The sequence below is a fragment of the Accipiter gentilis genome, chromosome 32 (genome assembly GCF_929443795.1).
Source record: "Accipiter gentilis chromosome 32, bAccGen1.1, whole genome shotgun sequence".
In the NCBI taxonomy this organism is placed as follows: Eukaryota; Metazoa; Chordata; class Aves; order Accipitriformes; family Accipitridae; genus Astur; species Astur gentilis.
In genome coordinates, this window is record NC_064911.1 from 7,765,955 (window position 1) to 7,786,361 (window position 20,407).

The 20,407-nt window shown below is 38.7% G+C and overlaps 1 protein-coding gene across 4 annotated transcripts in view; it reads right to left on the reverse strand.

Moving 5' to 3' along the window:
* Positions 1–20,407, reverse strand: part of DSCAM (DS cell adhesion molecule) — a 491,765-nt gene that overhangs the window by 141,826 nt on the left and 329,532 nt on the right. For 3 of the 4 annotated variants that reach the window (XM_049835149.1, XM_049835148.1, XM_049835150.1), the window contains exons 10-11: positions 14,969–15,088; positions 11,153–11,326 (exon numbers count right to left, since the gene is read on the reverse strand). In XM_049835149.1, coding sequence (XP_049691106.1) covers positions 11,153–11,326; positions 14,969–15,088 — 294 coding nt within the window. The remainder of the gene's footprint in view (positions 1–11,152; positions 11,327–14,968; positions 15,089–20,407) is intronic. The other variant, XM_049835151.1, reaches the window with a different exon arrangement.

Below are 20,407 nucleotides of genomic sequence, written 5' to 3' on the forward strand. Positions count from 1 at the left end.
TGAAGTACAGAAACTTTTGGCAGAAGAAGTTTCAATCCTAAAAGCAGGGAGTTTAAAAAACATCCTTGCCAATACCTGCCCACACTGGGCTGCTTCCTCGGTCACCTGAGAACGCAGCAGCTTGCACAGGGGAATCTGCCAGGGTGTAGACTCACAGCTACCACAGCTAAAACAACTTCGCAATTAGCAATCACACCTTATACCTGCGCGGACAGCTCTGTTCTAATGTTTTGATAAATGCATACAGTGGGCAACTTTTCATAAACATCTAAATTCTTAATGGATACTGTTGCTTACACTTTTGCAAAGTCAGCAGGGGGGTTTGCACATTTGTAAATAAAATAACAATTTTAATGGAAAATACTGTTTCACAAGTCAAGAACTGTAGTTGGAACTATAGCGTTTATTCCCTCCCTGAAGAATCATTTCTCTTTTCTGAATTTGGTCGTGTGTTCACCAACATTCATAGTTACATGACACTGCTTTCCCAGAGGCTACCAAGAATTTGGCAGGTGGAAGGTAAGCACTGCATAAACGATGATAGAGAAAGTAAAGTTAATGTCATAAAGTTGTACATACTGTCCAGACAACACAATTCCTACATAATCAAATATTCTAACTGAGTATGGAAAAGAAAACAGAAAGTGAATGTAAGACTAATTATTCTGTGGCCTGATGGAGACAGTTAAAAAAAAAATGCATTGGGTTAGATTAATCATAAGTAATTAGGCCAACAGTAAGAGCTCATTCTTTCATTATCTCCTGGTTTGACAGACCAAATCGATTCATTCCTTAACCCTGCAGGATCCTAATAAGATTTATCTAAAAGTGGAGCCATGCTTCTCTAGTTATATATATGGTGAAGACACTCCGAAATCAATTGTTGTGGCCATAAGTGGACACTTCCTTTTTTTTCCCCAAGAAATATAAAAGCGACAGGTTTAGATATGTTCAAGCATCACATACCAAGCAAGTATCTGAACTAACAACGTGGATGGGAGCTCACACGCTGATGCAGAGGTTGAATCTTAATGGTTAGGGTGAAGGAAACCGTTTCCCACAAAGCAAATACATCTATATTGCTGAAAGTAAATCTGCATTTTCAAATCCTTTCTTCTGATTATACCTGACAAGCACAGCAGGAAGGGGGGGGCGGGGGGGTATAGGAAGCAATGCCTTAAATTCTTCTGTATACAGCGTCTTCAGTTTGTAGACAGCTCTTGCATTTTCTGTTCCTTTTCTATGCCTCCCAGATGTAAATTTAATTGTTGTCTTTATGTTGATTATCACAGAATCTATACGCAGTATTTATACTGAGTACCATCATAGGATTTTCACAGAAGGATATGAACAAAGCTACCATGCAATTCTTGAAAAACTATTTTGAAGAGAAAAAGAAAGTAATACAAAAAATGACACTTTATATTTGAAGGCAAAATTGCTTGCTTTAAAAAAAGCTTCAAATGGCACTCATGGAAGCAGTTGTAAAAGATTGTCTTTGGCTATTAGTGACATTTGATATTATATATAAAAAGAAATAAACTCTTATCTAAAGCATAAAATATTTGCATATATTTTTACATTTTTCTTTTACTACAGGAGAATCATACAGAAAAATGTATGTAACTGATTTGGCGTCTGTGCCACTTGATAGTCAAATGTAGTTTATATCCTACATATTTTTTAAGATATTGTGAAATATATTTTTTATTGCCTCTTCCTTTCCTTTCTTATGCAAAATTTAGGTTTTTACATCAAATTAAAGATAGGGATAAACAGCCAGCCATAATAAATAAATAAATAAAATGAAAAATTATAAAGAATCATCATGCAGGTCTTATGACAGCACTGAATAATGAAAACCAGTGAATAACTTTTTGAAACGTAGGTCTTGTGAAAAAGATTGTGATTACATCATTCAAAGTGCAGAAAAAACCCTGATATGTAAGAAGAAATACTATAATTTAAGACTTTGTCCACTATTATTGCTGTTCAGATAGCATTCTGCAAGTCCTAAACTAGCATGAGAATAATAATAGGGAGCTCTGAAATGCATAGATAGAAGAATTAATGTGGGATGGAAAAGGATGGAAAAAAAGGAGGACGTGATGGCAGAGATGTGAGGTTTGCAGAATGGTGACAGCGAGGAAGAGGAAGAAGCACCAGTGGGTGTGAAGGGAAAATGAAGTGAGACATGAGAATACCATCCTCTTTGAGCCTGAGGCTTTGTCCTGCTGCAACATGGTTACTTTGTAAATGAGATGTACCTTAAAGCTGGCACGACTGGACACAGAAAAGAGATGAAAGGAAAGGAAAAAGGAAAGGCAAAAACGCGGTACTATACCAGCTAGCTTTTCTGAAGTGGAAATGGTCAGGTATGCTACACACACACACAAAATTAATTTACATCCCACTATTGCTTTACAATGCTCTCTTGATTCAAGTTTGTTTATTCTTTGTTAGTGAGATGTAGGCCCAACTCTTGAAGACATTGCAAATATAAAAATTAGCAACAACAGATCATGCATGCATTTCCTCTATTAGAAGCCAACGTTAAACCCAGCAAACGCACTGCATACACCCCCCCCACCCCACAAATGAAACTAATATATTCACAGCAGCATCTATATTTTAAAATGATACTCAGGAAAATTATCTGGCTTAATAAATCAGAAGCATGAAAATTCAGGGAATTATATATCCTATAAGCATTAAATGCCCCTTAAGGTAAATATTCAAGAAAAATGAGACTGTGTACCTATATACATGCTAGATTTTAAATCACTTTGACTCTAGATAAACCAGAAAAGATCACTACTGAATTATGGGCATGGTTAGTGTTTAGTCATTAGTCCTCTACCACATGGATTAAGGGAAAAAAAAAGAAATAACCTATCAGAACACTGTTCTAACACTATTTGTATGAAGACACACTTTTGTGTAGCTGACTTTGAGATTTAGAACCACTTTTTTAAGAAAACATCAGAAAAAAAGAATTAAAGAATGTTTTAGTTTGAGTGGTGTGTTCTAATGAGAATTTCTGAGATAAATGTTCAAATTTAATTACCGTGTCTACTCATTTCTCTCCCCATCTTCCAGTTGATATGGTATCATATGACAGATGTCACCACAACCTCTAAATGCCCTCACATCCAGCTCCAAACACAGTGCTCCACTGCTGTGCTTCTGAATACGATGCCCTGAGTGTGCCCTGCAAAGCTGTTCCACCCGAAGGAGCCGGCTGAGCTGCTGCAGGTCAAGCCAGGGACTCGCACCCTCGGGGGGTCTCTGCCCACTCCCCCAAACAAGGCTTCGAGGTAGCGTAGAGCTCAGGAGGGGCACGGTGGCAGACAGGAGCAGGAGCAGGAGCAGGGCACTAAATCATTTTGCAGCCAGAAGTGGAAAGGAAGATAACAATGAACATCAGAGATTTGAGGATGTTCCACCTGTCCTATCAAACTAGGAGGAGTAATGTTTACTAAACGAAAGCTGGTAGATGAGTAATGAGTAACTCAGTAACTCAGTAATCCTGAAATCCTGGCTGTCAAGTGTGCTATGCTTACTGCCATATACTTTTCTTAAAAGGTCATTGAGAGATATTGTGTTCCAGAAGGGTATTCCTTCACACTTCATGTGAAGGCAAGCCTAAATCTGAATCGTTATGTTTTAAGTTCTCTTTCAAGGAAATGACCTTCCAAATTATCAGTAAGAATAATTTCCAGAATATTTCCTCCAAGATAACAGCCTTGCAGGATTACCATTTATTATAGTCTAGCACAGCAGGGTTTGCAGTATTGTGCCAAATACAATATACTGACATTTGTGAACTCACTTTCTTGATGAAGGTTATTATGAATGGGTTATGTATCTAGCTTGCATCAATCACTGCACCGCCACCTTCTCAACTGAAGGAGGAAAGCAGAGCAGACATTATTTTCAAGTCTTGTTTCAGCAGTATTCAGAGACGGGAGCTGTAATCCTTGATCTGAAATGATCTCTGGTTTTCAGAGTCTACTAACCACAGCTGGCCAAACCTGGACACAGAGCACGTTGCAATCTGAGAGCCATGTAAAGCCTTCTCTGAATAAAATAGTAATTTAACAGGACACAAGAGGTATTAAGATTGAGAATGGAGGACACACTGTTAAAATATCCGTGGTTTGGCTGTGTTTAAGTATTACTAAGGTGTTCAGTAAAGGGAGAAAATAAAACAGCAGCTAGAGTATGTACCTTGTAAATCCTATCCCTTATGAGGCTTTTCAAGAAAAGTGAAGATGTGAAGGTATTCAAAAGATGAAATCATCACAAATTTGTTAAACCGGTCACTTTTCAGGAAAGCCTCAGTATTCTGTATCCACTATGAAAATTTCAATAGAAAGAAAACCTCTGGGAATAAACCTCACCCATGCTTCCTTTTGAATGTTGCTATCTGGGCAACATAAAGCTGAGAGAGACAACTATTCTGAAAAAAACAATAAATGTGATACTGTTGGTACAAATGGAAAAGACATAGCAGAGTCTATGTGCACTTTCTAGCTAGCTAGCTGGAGAGAAATCTGTTTCACCTTCCTGCTAGAAACATTGCTGTGCAACCAGCCTTGAAGAAAAGAAAAAGAGCTGCTATATTCTTTTTTTCCTTGCACCCAATTAGAAAAATATTTTTTTAAAAAAGAGAGAAGTCCTTACCTCCCTTCTTTTCCTTAAATGAGAGTATTGAAAGATTTGCATACAAAAGCACTTGAGCATTTGTACTGCAGTACATCTGGCAATTATCTTACAAGAGAAAGCATTCATTTTAGCCAATTGCCACAGGCTTGGCATTACTGAGAGAAGTAGAAAGCATTTGAATGTACAGAAGAAAAGGGATATTCCAGCTTTCTACCAGCTACCTTGAACATACTTCACATTTAATTTCACCCTGTTGCCACAGGCACTGTGTTGTTATGACAGCTGATCTGCCATTGAATAGCTGTAAAGGAAAATCAACAAAGGATCGCTTCAGCGATTTTCAGTGCAATTTATTGGAGCTTGTATCTTGCGGCTGCTGCCGCCTGTCGGGGTAATGACACATGATGGGTGATTAAAGTGCAAGTCCCTAAATCAAAGCTGTGCCAATGGTCTGAAGAAGCAGAAAACAGCATTCAGACCCTGTTCATTTCTCATAGTGGGAGGACCTCATTAAGAAAAAAATGGGCTGTTTTACTAACAAGAGAAAGTACTTGTGTCTAGGGAGAATTTTCATGTTTCCAAGATTTACCGTACCTTTCTTACAGCATCTTTTAGACTGTGCATTTAATGAAAATAAATAATTAAGTCAGATAGAAAGTGTTACAGTCCATCACCACTGACTTCGAATTTAAACTGAGCTGTACTGTAGTTCATTCACATCCTCATATTTAACACGTTTTTTGCCTTTATTGGCTAAGAAATAGGTGCTGAAAGAGAGTGTTGCCTACCACGAGGGTAAGGGCGAAGGTAGGCAAGGGCAGCTCACCAGCTCATGAGAAAGGACACTGGGATACAAGACTAGTTTCAGTTCACTGGAATTATTTTTGGTTTTCTTTCCCTTTACCTTACTCTTTGATTCTGAGGAGATATGCAAGTAATCCAGCTAGAGATTTTTACCAATTTTGGCCATTTTTGTACCCTACCTGAGATAACCAAAAAGTAAGTATGAAGAAGCAAAAAAATGAAAAAGCCCTTTGTTTAAAGATGGCAGAATGTTAGGAGAAGAAACCAGTAAAACAAACTGGACAATCAGACCAGGGGACTTTGTTTTGCTCTGCCACAGAAAACACTTTTTACAGACCATGGGACTGTGAAAACAATGGAGCAAAGACAGATTAAGAAATATCAAAATACTGGGTTCAGGTGAATTTGACATAGTATGATTGCTGTTCTTCCTACAAGCATTTTTTGAAGGTGTTAGAGATGGTGACTTTTATCTTCCTTTACAACATATCATGGATAATCTATCTTTGCAAATGCAGAACGGGCAGTGACACCCTTACTGACATCTTGTGGGATATATGCATTTTGAATGAGAAATTGGACATAAACAAAAGTCTAGCATCTATGTATAAATGCTATTCTTTTCATACACAAGGAAAAGTAGGAATCAGACAGATCTCGACATTCCTATATTCTCAACAAGGAATTATTTTCCTAAAGACCAAAATGAGCATTTAGAGGTACCCTGGTGAGCAGAGCACAGCGAGTTCTCCATCACAGCTTGCTGGCTTTACTGCAGGTGTTGCAGCAAAGCAAACTCATTTGACTGGCCACATGGGAAGTGTGCCTTTATCCTGCCCAGATAAAGTTTGACGGAGGAAGCCAGGCATAGACTCCTATCCATTTTGATAAACAAATGCTGCAGTACTTCAGCTATACAGTGGAACTGGTAGCTAGCAGTGGAGGGAGCAGCTTCAATAGATTCAGAATCTCCCTTCATAAGCATCCTTTGGGTTTATTTGTGTTTACAACTACTATTACCTTTGATATCTTTCACAGTAGTAGCTAGTTACGTGACTGGGGCCTCTTTGTTGCATCAGTTGTCTGAGGTTGGGGAGAAACAAATCTCGCCTGGAAGAGGTCGTGGTCAACATGGATGAGAGGCACTATAAGGGAGGCAGAGGCACAGGGTGGTGAATTACCACAGCCAAGACCCAAGACAGCTGCAGCAACAGGGCACTAGACTCACCTTTACACTGTGACCAGGCTCCCTTTCCCCAACAGCCTCTTCTGTTATTCCACCAGCTCTTGTCATAGATAACAATTTGTAAAGGTTTTTTTTTAAAAAAAGTTTAAGTGGTGAAACTTATCATTAAAAGTATTAGCTGGGATTAGTATGTTCCTGCTGGAAGGAGATGTGGATCTGACTGATGGTTTTAGGTTTATATACTAAACACATATAATGCAAATAGTTAAGAAGCATATTTGAGAGGACAGTGAATGAAGCAATTCTGTTTTCTTGGCAGACAGGATTTCTTGGAAATGTTCTGGTGATCAGATTAAAAATTCTCAGGCTCCACACTGACATGAAAATAGGTGACAGATTTAAGAAGGGGAAGGGCTAACACGACTGCCTCCAACAGATTATTTACATAGGAACATACCTTAATGAAAGCTTGCTTTTCAGGTGGGAATTTTTTCACAATACCATTCTATCATGTTATATATAGCCCCTAAAGTGGAATTAGGAAGTGTGACATTTATTCAGACGAAGGCAGGCAGGCAGTCCATTTTAAGCAGACATCTCTTTCCTTGTGACTCCCAGGCAACCTTTAAAATAATTTTAGTTCTTCCCTTCATGTTAAAGGCTCATTATCCTTTATAGAAATTCTTTAGAAGTCTTCTCATCCCAAGCACTAGGAGTCATTTTTCAAGACAGCACTAGATTCCTTATTCCAGATCTCTCTCATAATTTTCTAATATTGTATGTCTTAGTGAATAAGGGATTTGAGAACTACTTATCCTTGGTTCAGAAGAAGAGAACAAATCACTGATCATGATTTTTATGCCCATTTCTTGAAAAGAAAGGAAGAAGGATAATAGCTGCTAAGTGAAGATTCTCTGCTTTCACGGCTGCCATTCTAGCCCTGTGGTTCCTGATTCAGCATTGACTCTGGCAGCTATTTCTTTTCACATTTCTGTTAGTATTCCTGAAGCTACTTATTTCCTCTCATCTTTTCTCTTGGCACTCCCTCCTCATAAAATCTCCCTTCAACCAAGAAGCTGGACCAGCTTCTCTGACATGAAGGTGTCATGCAACAAACACTGAGGCACTAAATAAATGTGTATCTGGAATTACTGTGATTTCCTTCTTAGCATTAAGAATCTTGTTAAGCAAGCCAAGTTGATTTATAGCTTCAGCTGGATTTTCACTAAGAAAAAGTCTGGTAGTTTTAGAGGTAGAAAGCATGGAAGTATTTTAGGTCAATGTTTATTCTGTCCACTCCTGAACTACCAAACCAAAAATTTGTCTACCCTCTTTTGACATCAAAGGTCAACTGCTTTTCTGTTTAGATACAGGTGACATTGGAAATTCTGGAAGAGTAAAGCATCCAGTCTCATTTAAGAGATTTGTCACAATATCTATGAAAGGCAAAAATTTATCCAGCAGTGTTACTAACAGAGTAGGTGGAAACTTTTATCAATTATGGAGGAGAAGAATCACCTGTGCATAACAGGGGTTTTTTTCAAGTTTGTGGTGATGCTATCAGTGGTTAGCATCTGCATGCACGAGGTATCTGTGGTAGAGGGGACAGCTAAGAATTGAAGGAGGTGGCTGTAAAGGGACCGCTGCCATGTCTTTCTTTCTGAGAGGCAGTCTAGTTTTGTGACCAGTGACTAAATCCATCTAAGCCACTCTACTTTTTTATCAGGTGATTTGAGCTACTGCTCACAGTCAACCTACATATAGACTGAAGGAAGGTGGGGAGACCATTTGTCACAAGGAAGCCACAACAAAATGTAATAATGCTAATCTTTATTTATATTTTGGAAGGCTGTTTCTTAACTTACCAACTTTGTCACCCAGAAACAACTGTCTGGGCCAGGACTCACCTTCTGCCTCTGAGTAAAGAAGGCATTAGGGTGACCTTGTGGAGCAAGATCAACTAATTAAGAACACAGTGAATTTCATGAAGGAAGAGCAAGGTTTTTATCTAGTAGTAGGGCTACACTTGAGGACCAGGTTCCAGAAACAGGCTGGTGGGGGAGAGGAAAAAGGAGCTAGAATAACCACAGAGAAAAAGAAAACAAGGAATGACTAGATACAGTACCAGAGAGAATAAGGGTCGGTCCAGGCCTTAACTTTGGAGTCACTTCACCTGACCAGCTGCAAGTATTATGTGCCATAGCCATGCCACCAGAACAGGGCATCCAGCTATACCTGAAGCCCACATGGCACACTTCCCCAAAGCAGCTTGTCCTTAACGGGTGCTTGATTAAAGCTAAAGCTGTGCCTCTTCTACGCGCGCACCAAGACGCTAATGGCGTTTGCTCTAACAGCTGTGCTTGGAGCAGCACGTGTGTTAGTGCAGATGTGTGAGGGTGTACGGACGTGCTTGCCTGCTATCTCAGAGCCAGAGGGGTTTTCATTAGATTCAAACAGCAACTGACTCTCCAGGGAAGCTCCTGCTCTTATTTGATAAGGGATGCTCTTTTATCACACATGAAACTGCATGCGGTGATCAGACAGGCAGTGCGCATAGCTGCCAACTAGAGGAAAGCTGTTTTTCTGTAGCATATTACAGCAGTGCATTGCTACTACAGTTGAAGATTGGCCCCAGACCAGCCAGTTATGGAAACCACAGAAGCTGGATCTTCTACTGATCCACAGAAAAAGTATGCAATTAATATACTTGCTTGAGACGTTGCGATATTGTGTTATTTTTCAGAAGCAGCAGCCACTATGGTAAATCAGAGTGGAAAGGACATCTGATGTACTGGGGCTGCAATTCTAACAAAGTTGACAGTCTTCCTTTCAAAGAACTTAGTTATTCATTCTCTGACATTACAACAAACAACACCCCTAAACCTAAACATTAATGGTCTAAAGTATAGCTCTCCAATGGAGAATAAGTTGGATTTTCCTTCCTTTCAGGAAAAAAAAAAATCTTTTTTACTTTCAAGAGCAAACCTTTTTCAAGATAATTGACATCTCAGAACTTCAAAGCACTCAGTCAATCTTCAAAAATCCTACAAACATGAAAGTGCATGGCTTGGTGACCTCCTTCAGTACTGGTCTAATAGGTTATCCAGGAACATTTGGCATGCTGAAGTGTCAGTAGTCTCTTTTTTCTCCAGTGAGAAATTATATTATCTCTGCAACTTTTTTTTTCATAATATTTCTTCTATATCCTCAGCAATGTTCATGTTTGAAGGAGTTACAGCTAACACGCACCTAAAAACTGGATTGCCTTTGTCTCTTGTGCCTAGAAAGTACAGATAGATAGAGGTTGTGTACACATTCCAAATTCAACAGAATTAGATGCTTTTTCTGAAAGTTACCTGCCAGTGGCTAAGTAAAATGACTACAGTGGCTGTAAATGACTGTAAAATAACTACTGTATCTATAATATCTTATAGTATGTTATAGCATCTTGTGGTATCTACTGTAATTGTACGTATAGTATCTCTCTATGTGTCCTGGTTTCAGCTGGGATAGAGTTAATTTTCTTTCTAGCTGGTACGATATTGTGTTTTGGGTTCGGTATGAGAAGAATGTTGATAACACACTGATGTTTTCAGTTGTTGTTAAGTAGTGTTTAGACAAAGTCAGGGATTTGTCAGCTTCTCATGCCCAGCCAGCAAGAAGGCTGGAGGGGCGCAAGAAGTTGGGAGGGGACACAGCCAGGACAGCTGACCCAAACTGGCCAAAGGGGTATTCCATACCATGGGATGTCATGTCCAGTATATAAACTGGGGGGGGAGTTGGTCTGGGGGGATCGCTGCTTGGGAACTAACTGGACATCAGTTGGCAAGTGGTGAGCAATTGCATTGTACATCACTTGTTTTGTATATTGGAATCCTTTGATTAGTATTGTCATTTTATTATTGTTATTATCATCATTATTAGTTTCTTCCTTTCCATCTATTAAACTGTTCTTATCTCAACCCATGAGTTTTACCTTTTTCCTTCTGATTGTCTCCCCCATTCCACTGGTAGGGGAGAGTGAGTGAGTGGCTGTGTGGTGTTTAGTTACCGACTGGGGTTAAACCACGACACTATGGTATCTTGAGAATTGATTAAGGGCCTTTTTAATCCATATTTTCTTCAACTTCTGAGATTTGTAACAGTTACTGTGGGTATTTCTCCTTTGTTATTGTTTTTTTTACTCTTGACCAAAGTTTTCTTACTTCCCCTTCATTACTCAGCTGTAGCCCATAGACATGATACAAATTTTTGAAATGAGATGTTAATCCTTTTCATCGTTAAGTACCCTTTTCTCCCTCTAATAAACAATGTTTTTTATTAACCATACTAATTTCCAGGTGCTACTACATGCAGCTGAATGCCAACGTTAAACTAAAACCAACAAAACCAACCTTTCCCCACCTCCCCTCTCTCCAAACCAAGGATGCAGTAAACAAGCCTTTTTCACTCAACGGTAATATCTGGATCACAGAGAAGTGTTTTAGTTCTTACTTTTAACAGTGAGGTACATGGACTTGCTGACGTCTGCTCCCACATCATTGCTGACCTTGCAGAGGTAGTATCCACTGTCTTCTTCCAGCACATGTTTAATCAGCAAGGAGCCATTTGTGAGAAGCTGGATACGACCGTTCAATGCAATCGGCTGGAACTGAGGAACCCCGGCACCTAAAGCAGGACCCCCACAGAAATAGATTAGTTAGGGAGGAAAGCATCTTAGTTTTTTAAATAAGGCAGAAACTATAGTTTCCTGTTTTAGAGGCTCAATTCAATTAAAACACAAATGGCTTCTGACATCATCAGAACAAACGGAATGTTTTTTTGCCAAAACTGAATTGGAAAGAAGAAAGACTTTTGAAATGTAATAGTAGCAATAATTTGCCCATAATTTAAAGGTAAAGGGACAAAAGAAAAAGGGAACACAAAGCAGGAGTGGAAGAATCAGAAAGGCTGAGAGGGAAAATTAAGGTTTTCAGACCACTCATGGGTAAAAAGGCACATTTGTTGTACATTTAGAGGTTGATAAATTATTGACAATTACAGCTGAACAGTCATACAAGTATGCATCCCAAATGCATACACCAGATTAATTTCTTATGACTAAGAGGGATGTCTGTTGTAGTAAACATGGCATACTCAAGGGACCTCTAGGACCTTGACTACGAAACTCTGGGTAACGTGGAAAACCACATCAGTGACTGTGTTGCTCGTTTCCTCCTGCAGCTGACTGACTGATGACACATAAAATCTCTGTTCTGCCATGTCTGTAGCCAATATTTATTTGGACTGTTAAAAAAAGCAATACAGAGAAAGAAAGAAACAAAAAGCTCAGACCACTAATCAGGCATGAGGTGCCATGTTTAGTGGTAATATAAAAATGGAAGGTCCGTGAAAAGACAGGAAGCTGAAGATTTCTGTATCAACTTTGGTTTTAAGAAAGAATCTACTTTTCCTTGGAAGTAAGATACTGGGTGATTTAGGGAATAGGGAACAGGATATTGCCATACTGCAAGCATGCTGTACTGTCCAGAGGCCACCACAGGTTCAAGTTCCTCCAGCATTAGGGACTCTCTAAGCATATATTAAGGTATGCTTCTTGTAACAAAGGGTTTTACAACCTACTTTGGCAGCGGGAAACAGGGTTTTTCATGGAAATCATAAGGTAGTCTTCTTCAATGGAATTATCTTATACCACTTTCTGAACATGAAGTTAATATCTGTCAGCATTAATTACTATACACAGTTGGCTGAGTCAGCCCAGAAGGAAATACGATGAATAAATATTATGGGGAATGATTTAGTATAAAATAGCAAGCTATAACAATCTATGAATACAACATCTAGAATATTAAAAAAGACCAGACATGCATACTAAAAATCCTTCTAGTCCTAGAAGAGTTTGCTTCGGGGACTTACAGTTACACTGAAGGTCTGGTGGCCAATACTGTGAAGTTAGAGATGTTAAAAGGATAATGTTTGCGCAAAAATCAGTTGCCACTGTTGATTTTTCAACTATTTTAGTCACGTGCATATCCCACTATCCCCGTTGTCTATTTTTTGTCTTTAATAACCCATTTTTCCTGTCATTTAGTTGGAAGGCACATTTATGCTTCACTAACTCTACCCAATTGATTGCCTAAGTAGATAGATGCAAGCACTCACTTATATTTCTTCACATGAAAAATTCTGGGGACAATTTGGTGTTCAGAGAAGAGAAAAGGCAAACGCTGCTCAGGATAGCTACAACTGGGCAAAATTTTGCATAACAGTTTGTAAAGGCTTCTTACTCTTTGCACGCACTGTTACTGCTATTACAGCCAAAGTCTTCCCTGAGCAGTGACAGCAGCTTATCACATACAACTGCATGGTTGAATCTGCAAGAGGAAAACATGCTCATGAATCACAGAATCACAGACTGGTTGAGGTCGGAAGGGACCTCAGGAGGTCATGTGGTCCAACCCTTTTGCTCAAGCAGGGCCACCTAAAGGTGGTTGTCCAGGACCATGTCCAGACAGCTTTTGAATATCTGCAAGGATGAGACTCCACAGCCTCTCTGCGCAACCCATGCCAGTGCTCAGTCACCCTCACAGTAAAAAAGTGCTTCCTCATACTCAGATGGAACACTCCTGTATTTCAGTGCGTGGCCATTGCCTCTTTAAGTCTGAAGGACTTAAAACAACAGACACTTGATGATTATGGGGTATCTGTATTGAACACTGTCATTATTCTTAGAGAAAGCAAGTCCATTTCCATTACTTGTCTATCCCATTGTATGTAAAAATGAACCCTCTTTCTCCCTTTTTCACTGACACGAAAAGCCAATGTTACTAACTTACCTGCAGGTGTACAGATGCCCTTTCTACTCTGTTGTGGTACCTGTAGATGAGCTGTGATCTGATTGCTTTACTCCTGCTGGCCTCACCTGAGTAATTATTTCAGAATTTGGCACAAAACTTGCTCACAAACCAATTATATAATGTATCTCTTTAAAGGAAGATGTAGCATATATCCTATAGACCTGTACAGCATCTGAGTTAGACTAGGCATTGAAATTGCAGTCATCCATTAGCAAAATACAGGCTTTTGTAAAAATACTGACCTTTTCACCTGGAGTTATTCTGGCCAAAAAATGAAACTGCAGTTGGATGGCTTTGCCTGCATCACATATCTACTAAAACTTTGTGTGACTTAAAAACTTCAGAGCTGTTAATGGGGAACCTTAAAAACAGTCACTTGATGGTAGAGTGTCACTAAAATCAAACTACTATCCCTTTCTCCTTTATTAAGATGGGCTGCTTATCTCTTTATGGTTACTTACAACTCTGCTAGCTTGGCTTGGCCTCCTCCTTCAGCACGCAAACACAACAAAACAGAACTACTTCTTTGTGACCTATATTCATAATTAAAAACCCATACACCATTGAGACTAATGGAATCTGGAGCTCTGCACTCTTCTTACTGCAAACCAGAATTTATCAATACAAGCAAAAATAGTCTTTAACATGAACATTTCTCTTCCCTCACCTTTTTACTTCAAATATAATTTGGACTTAAATCCTAACGAAACAAAAAATTACATGGGACACTACATAAGGTTTTCTTCTCAACAGCACCTAGTCTTGCTTTTTAAAGAGTTAACTCATTTAGATTGGATACAGAGTTTGGAGAGTTTGTTTTCTTGCTAAAAACCTACCAGAAGACAACTGGCCAGAAGACGCAATCTAGCAGGCAGCACATTTTAATTAAAAAGCAGTCAGTTTCCTATGGTTACTGAGGGTCAAGTGGGGCCAGTTTTAATGCTCTGTTACATGAGAAGAAAATGTTAAAGCATTATGTAAAGCGCATACTGAATTACTGCTTATGCTAATGCTACCTGACCTTTCTTCTTTGCTGAAAAGATATGATTGGCCATGTTATCATGAATTTTGAAGGGGGAAAAAAATCAGCCAAATGCTGCCAGTGAACCTTGTTCTGAGGTTGTTTCAATTAAAGCAGTATCTCTTTTCTCTCAGCCATCCATTTCATCACTTGCCCGCTGAGGCCATAGCTAACACAGGCACACATTCACAGCTCCAGGATGTCTCTAAGGCAGACCAAAAGTCCATCCAGCTCAGCCTTGTGTCTATGACAATGGCCAGCACTACGTGCTTAGGGAAATGATATAAGAACAGTATAAATATGACTGATACTTCCCTTACTGCACTCTGCCAGCCTCTGACAATATGAAGATTAAACCAGTAACTTACAGGTGAGTAAGCTGTTACTAAACCAGAATTAATCTGTCCCCAGTGATTACCAGAGAAGTCCTACCTTTTGAGTACTTCCAGACAATGGTAGGAACAGGATAACCCTCTGCAGAGCAGTTGAGAATTACAGCTTTTCCATAGATCCCATCCTGGTCGCTGGGCTGAACCACAAACCGAGGGGGCACTGCGGGAGGAAGCAAAAGGAGCCATGAGAATTTGTCCAACATACCAGGTAGCTCAAAATGGCAGAGCAGTCAAATAAGGAGGCATAATAGTTCATAGTGGGATGCAAAAATTAAAACCTGCTTTTTGATGATTCAGTGACATAGTAAAGTTGTTTTTACATGATTATTTACTTTCTGTGCACAATCTCAATGTGTTTCTTGCCAGGCACAACGAAAGCATTGGTCTTTGTAGGATACAAAAGTAAGTTAGTAAAAATCTCTCCATAGGAGAGGTTGTAAAATGGAGTAACAGATAAATTATAGTGTCATGGTCAGAAAAGAAATGCTTTCTAACAAAGGCAGAGGTTTGATAGATGTCTGAGAACAACTGAAATTTTCTGTGTGGTTTTTTTTTTTTTTAATAACAGTGAACTACCAAGCTTTAGAAAAAGAATTAAATTATGTAGCATAAATAAACTTAAAAAATAAAATTTTTAATAGCAATCAAATCACTTCATATTGAAATGAGGGTGTTTGAACCATAACCTCTGATAGGACTTTTCTTTCCAAACATCCATAGAAAGGTTCAACAAAATTTGCTTGCATTTAGTTGAAGAGGAGAAGTCTTACTGGCATAGAGTATGTGCATCATGTATATGTATTATTAGACTTATTCTAAAGAAGTATAAAACCACTACAGTGAGTCTTCCAAACATAGGCAGGTATGTATCTATTTATACATAAATAAAATAAGAGCTGCTTATCTAAAGAAAAAGCTCTACAAGTTCCAAATATAGATACACAGCGAAGAAAAACAACTTGTGACAATGTTAGACCCACAGTTTACCATGAAGGCCTGATACTAAATGTCAAAGTCTCAAAAGACCTGCAGATCTGATACAAGTTTGAAAGAAAAGCTGAAAACTGTGAAGAATGCTGAAAGACCCACAAAAGTTATTGAATATTAAAGGTGCTTAATGGTTGTATCAAAGTCAGTTAAGGTCACAGATTTTCGTTGACCTTCTGTTCTTTGGTTCAGAACACGAAGAAGTAAATACCTGAGAGAAAAAGTAAATTATTTGTGTCCTTATCCCACATGTTATTCTTTTTGTCATTTTTACAGTGCTACAGAGAAAATGTAGTAAGGTGACTGAGCCTGTGAAAGATGTTTTTTCTTCTCAAATCAAGTACAACAACACACTCAGATCTAATGCAGTAAAGGAGAAATCCTAATAGTTCTTTGTTTTCCTCACCCCACCGCAACATATGCACACGGGGACACACAAGCAACCTCACGGATTCACAGCTCCACAGGTCCAGCCAGTGCTGGCTTTGTCTGAACGTTGCAGGAGAGAACAAAGGAGCCAACCGTCCCTCCTTGCTCTGACCCAAACCCCCATCAGACCCCACCACCTGCTTCTCCAGAAGTGCCAGAAATTAAGAGAGGAAGTACGGGAGAAGGCTGTAGCATGAGGAAATGTAAGGCAGCACAGAAGGCGATCATCAGTACGGTGGCTATTCGCCCTGGGACCTGAAAGAGCTCTCAATGGCCATGAATATAGTACTAATTATACATCGGAAAAACTGTGTGGCAGAAGCACAGCAGAAGCATCAATGCTATAATATACGACTTTAAAGTTTTTTCAGTATAAACACTCTCAGTTTATGCAGATAGCACCTACCATTATGCCAGAGTCCCAAGTTTTCCTTAAGGAGAAACTTGAACTGCCAGTGTTAGTATGGCCAGGACTGCTAAAAACATACTAAATGTACTCTCTAGGCATAGTCTCTCCAGGTTCAGAGAACCCTCCTCACAACGGCTTGAGCATTCCTCCCTGTGCCTCCATAACCCAGACTCCCGCCCAACTTTCTCTTTCCATCTTCATAGATACAATTGGTTTTTAAATGAGGAGAACAATCTTCTGGAGAGTAAACAATCCCTTTAACTGGACCTTTTGCTCATTGAATCCTACAGCTATAATGCAAAGCTGTTTATTGCCTAACTATGTACAAAGAAGTTCCTCTGCTGTTTGGAACATGGCTAGAAGAAACAGAAGGAACTAACAGTGATAGAGGCAAGAGACAGCTTTATACTAGGAGATATATTTACTGCTGTCAAACCTTTCAGCTTTCCAAACAGCTACCACACTGACAATCATATATCATATGTTATGTTAATTCATGATAGGTAATCATCAAACATGAAATCCCAGCAACAGCAACTCTGGGCAATCACCCACCCTGTTCTAGTTGTCTACTCAGAGAAGATAGTTGATTCAGTAACTCTTTTCTCACTCTTCTGTGTTCATTTTATCACCAAACCCAAAAGGAGTCCCAAGTATTTATTTTCCAAAGCAGGTGAAAAGTTCAAATAGTTGCACAAGTAGATTTGATTCTATATGACTCAGCACAGTGGCATCAGATTGTTTCGCCTCAGTAACTGTAAGTAAATTTGTATTCACAACTTCTGAAAATCAATTACAAGCTGCTTATCCATAAAGAGGGTAGACCAAAAAAAACAACCCCACCCCAAAAAACCGACCTCAGTTGTATCCACCTTACAGGTGAATGATTACAAATGATGGACTGGAGTGACTGATAAATACTGGCCTCCTCTACCACTAAAAAGTGTGAAGAGTATAATGTCTTCTAAAATCGCTCTTACCATACAAAACTTTTTTAACGTCTTTGTTTTATTTCCCTTCTCTTTGAAAAACATTTTCTTTATATTCTTCATTTGCTGCCATTGAGACTGCCAAGAAGTGTTAATTTTTCAGAAAATAATTTGTTATATTAAATGGGTAGGCATATGCAGAAAGTTCTGGAAAAGTTAAACAAGATTGCCTAGTATAGAATAAAGGCAATCAGCCTTTAAAATACTATTTGCATTAAAGTTATCTGTTAAAAAAATTTTTTTGTCTAATCCTTTTGGTATATATATATAGAGAGAAAAATGGATGGATACCAAGTACAAATGTTGTTTGAGCATTTCTATGGAAATGCATCCTTCCACATCTTTCATGAACTCAGGTAGATATTCTTGACGTGTCATGCCTTAAACGCTGACAAGCTCTGAACAGAGCTTATTATCATGTTGATTTCACTGTATTTTGGGTATATATAAAACATAAGTTTTTGCTCAGATATTCTTGGTATACTCATTTTTAATCATTACTTTCAATACAGAATGATACTAGAATGATAACTGTGGAAATTAAATTTTGTGGTATAAGCTCCAGAACCAGGTGTATGATTAGAAATTGTATGGTTTGCTTGTACTGCTCCATAAACAAAACATGTTTTGACCTTACTTGGCAAAAAATTCTGCCCACATCCAGTAATAGAAACAATTTCTATATTCAGTAAAGCTTTGGCCTTCCTTTAGGACTACTTATAAAAATGCCAACTGCTGCTCTGATTTTGAAGACATGAACCCTTGACACTTAGTCTTAAGATTGCCAATAAAAATCAGAAAAGATGCTACAGCAAAATGAAATTACTCATTCAATGACCTTTCAATTGTTTCTCTATTGCTGTCTAGGTAAAAGCACAGGATTATTCCTATAGAAATGACTAAAAAGTAAACAGAGGAGACCTTTACATTTTTCTTCCTCATTGATGGTTTCCTTCTAAATTTCATTTCAAATGAATAACTTGTTCAGTGCTACATGCTACTATATTTTGGAAGACAATGCAGTTTACTCGATGTAGATTTTGATACTTAGCTTTAGATTATAAAGCTACATTCACTTTTTCATTATCTTTCAAGAATTCATTAGCCCTTGAAGAAAATTTGCTTAGTAAGAATTTAACAAATTTAATTTGTCTGATATGCCTAAGTAGAGTTAATGGAGAAAAGAAAACAATTAGTTCTCCTCCTCTCTCTTTAGTTGTAAAGGTGCGGGCCTCCTCTGCCCCTTGAGAAGTCAAACACTCTGAAGTAGCTCACTGATATGACTGAACAGTTCTACTTTTATTATCACCCTTGTTTCAGCAGCACAGTCCCCTGAGCCCATGAAGGAGGGCATTTAAAATTGCTTTAACAGTGAGTTTCTGTTAGGCTCTCTCATTTAATGCAGCCCACGGATCTGTGACGAGAAACGAGCTGTTGAATTGTTTAGCGTAAGAGCAATAAGTTGACAGATGCAAACTATTTAATGGCTGAACTCAAAGGACCTAAAAAAGATGTTTTTAGTCAATATTATGACTAGCAGTCTCAGGCTCTCACAAAGGGAAAACAAAGGATGAGAGAAATCAGAATAGGATGTTGAAGATAACATGAATGTCACAGTGCCATTTTAAAGGAAGGAAAATGCTTTTATTATCTCCTTGTGTGAAATAATCCTGAAAAGATGATAGAATATGAGTTAGTACCCTAAGAAGATACTGCTTACCAGTGTCACTGGTGCTCGCCGTGATGGACTTTACAAGCTATTAACTAAAATCAATTTATGAGTGTGTGTTAACATTCCCTGATTTAATTTTGCTTATGTAAATCCAAGAACCCTTTCTGACTGTGCTTTATGCCAGGGACCAGATGACAAATGTGCACACTCCTTCCTGGACTTCAAATCTATGCAAGTGCTTCTGGCTCCCAAGTGCAGTGATTACTACATCACACTGGAGAGCAATTCTGAAGGCTCCTAACACGAGCTCCTCTGGTGGGCTACTGGGGTGAGTTAAGAAATAATCTATGACACTGGCCCAGAATACAATGTTTCATTTTTACGGGGAATATTTGTACTTTACATTTAGATCATACTGTCAAAATGATGGAAGAAATTTAATCAGCCAAAGCAACCATTGATGTATTAATGAATGAGATCATTAAACACTGTACTTTAGCAAAGACGAACAGTTATTAAATTTGGTCATTGGACCTAAGGGGTCGATTTAGCTGGTTTAGTGGAACCATTTGCTATGCAGATCAAGAAAAAAGATGTACTTTTGCAAGATGAGACAGTGCCTAGTGGTTTGTGTTGATCAGGTTTGTCTAATGAGAACATTAAATAGGAAGTGAATCATTCAAGAGTAATCTTCAAAGGCGCAGTGTAAACACCAGCAAAGAAAGTAAATGAGTTTTGACACCAGCTGCGACCATAAATCTTCTCCCCTTGCTTTTCTATCACAAACTTCATTTGCTGCATCACACCAGCACCACCACCAAACGTCAGAAAGCAGACAAATACTCACTTCCTATCTGGAAGTTTCAAGGCTCAGAGACTCCTCATTGGGTGCCTAACTATGTAACGATATTTGACATTCCTGGCAAGTACAAAATGAAAACACATTTACCCTTAATGCACTAAATGTATTAAGGGGGTTTATTAGGTGTTCAA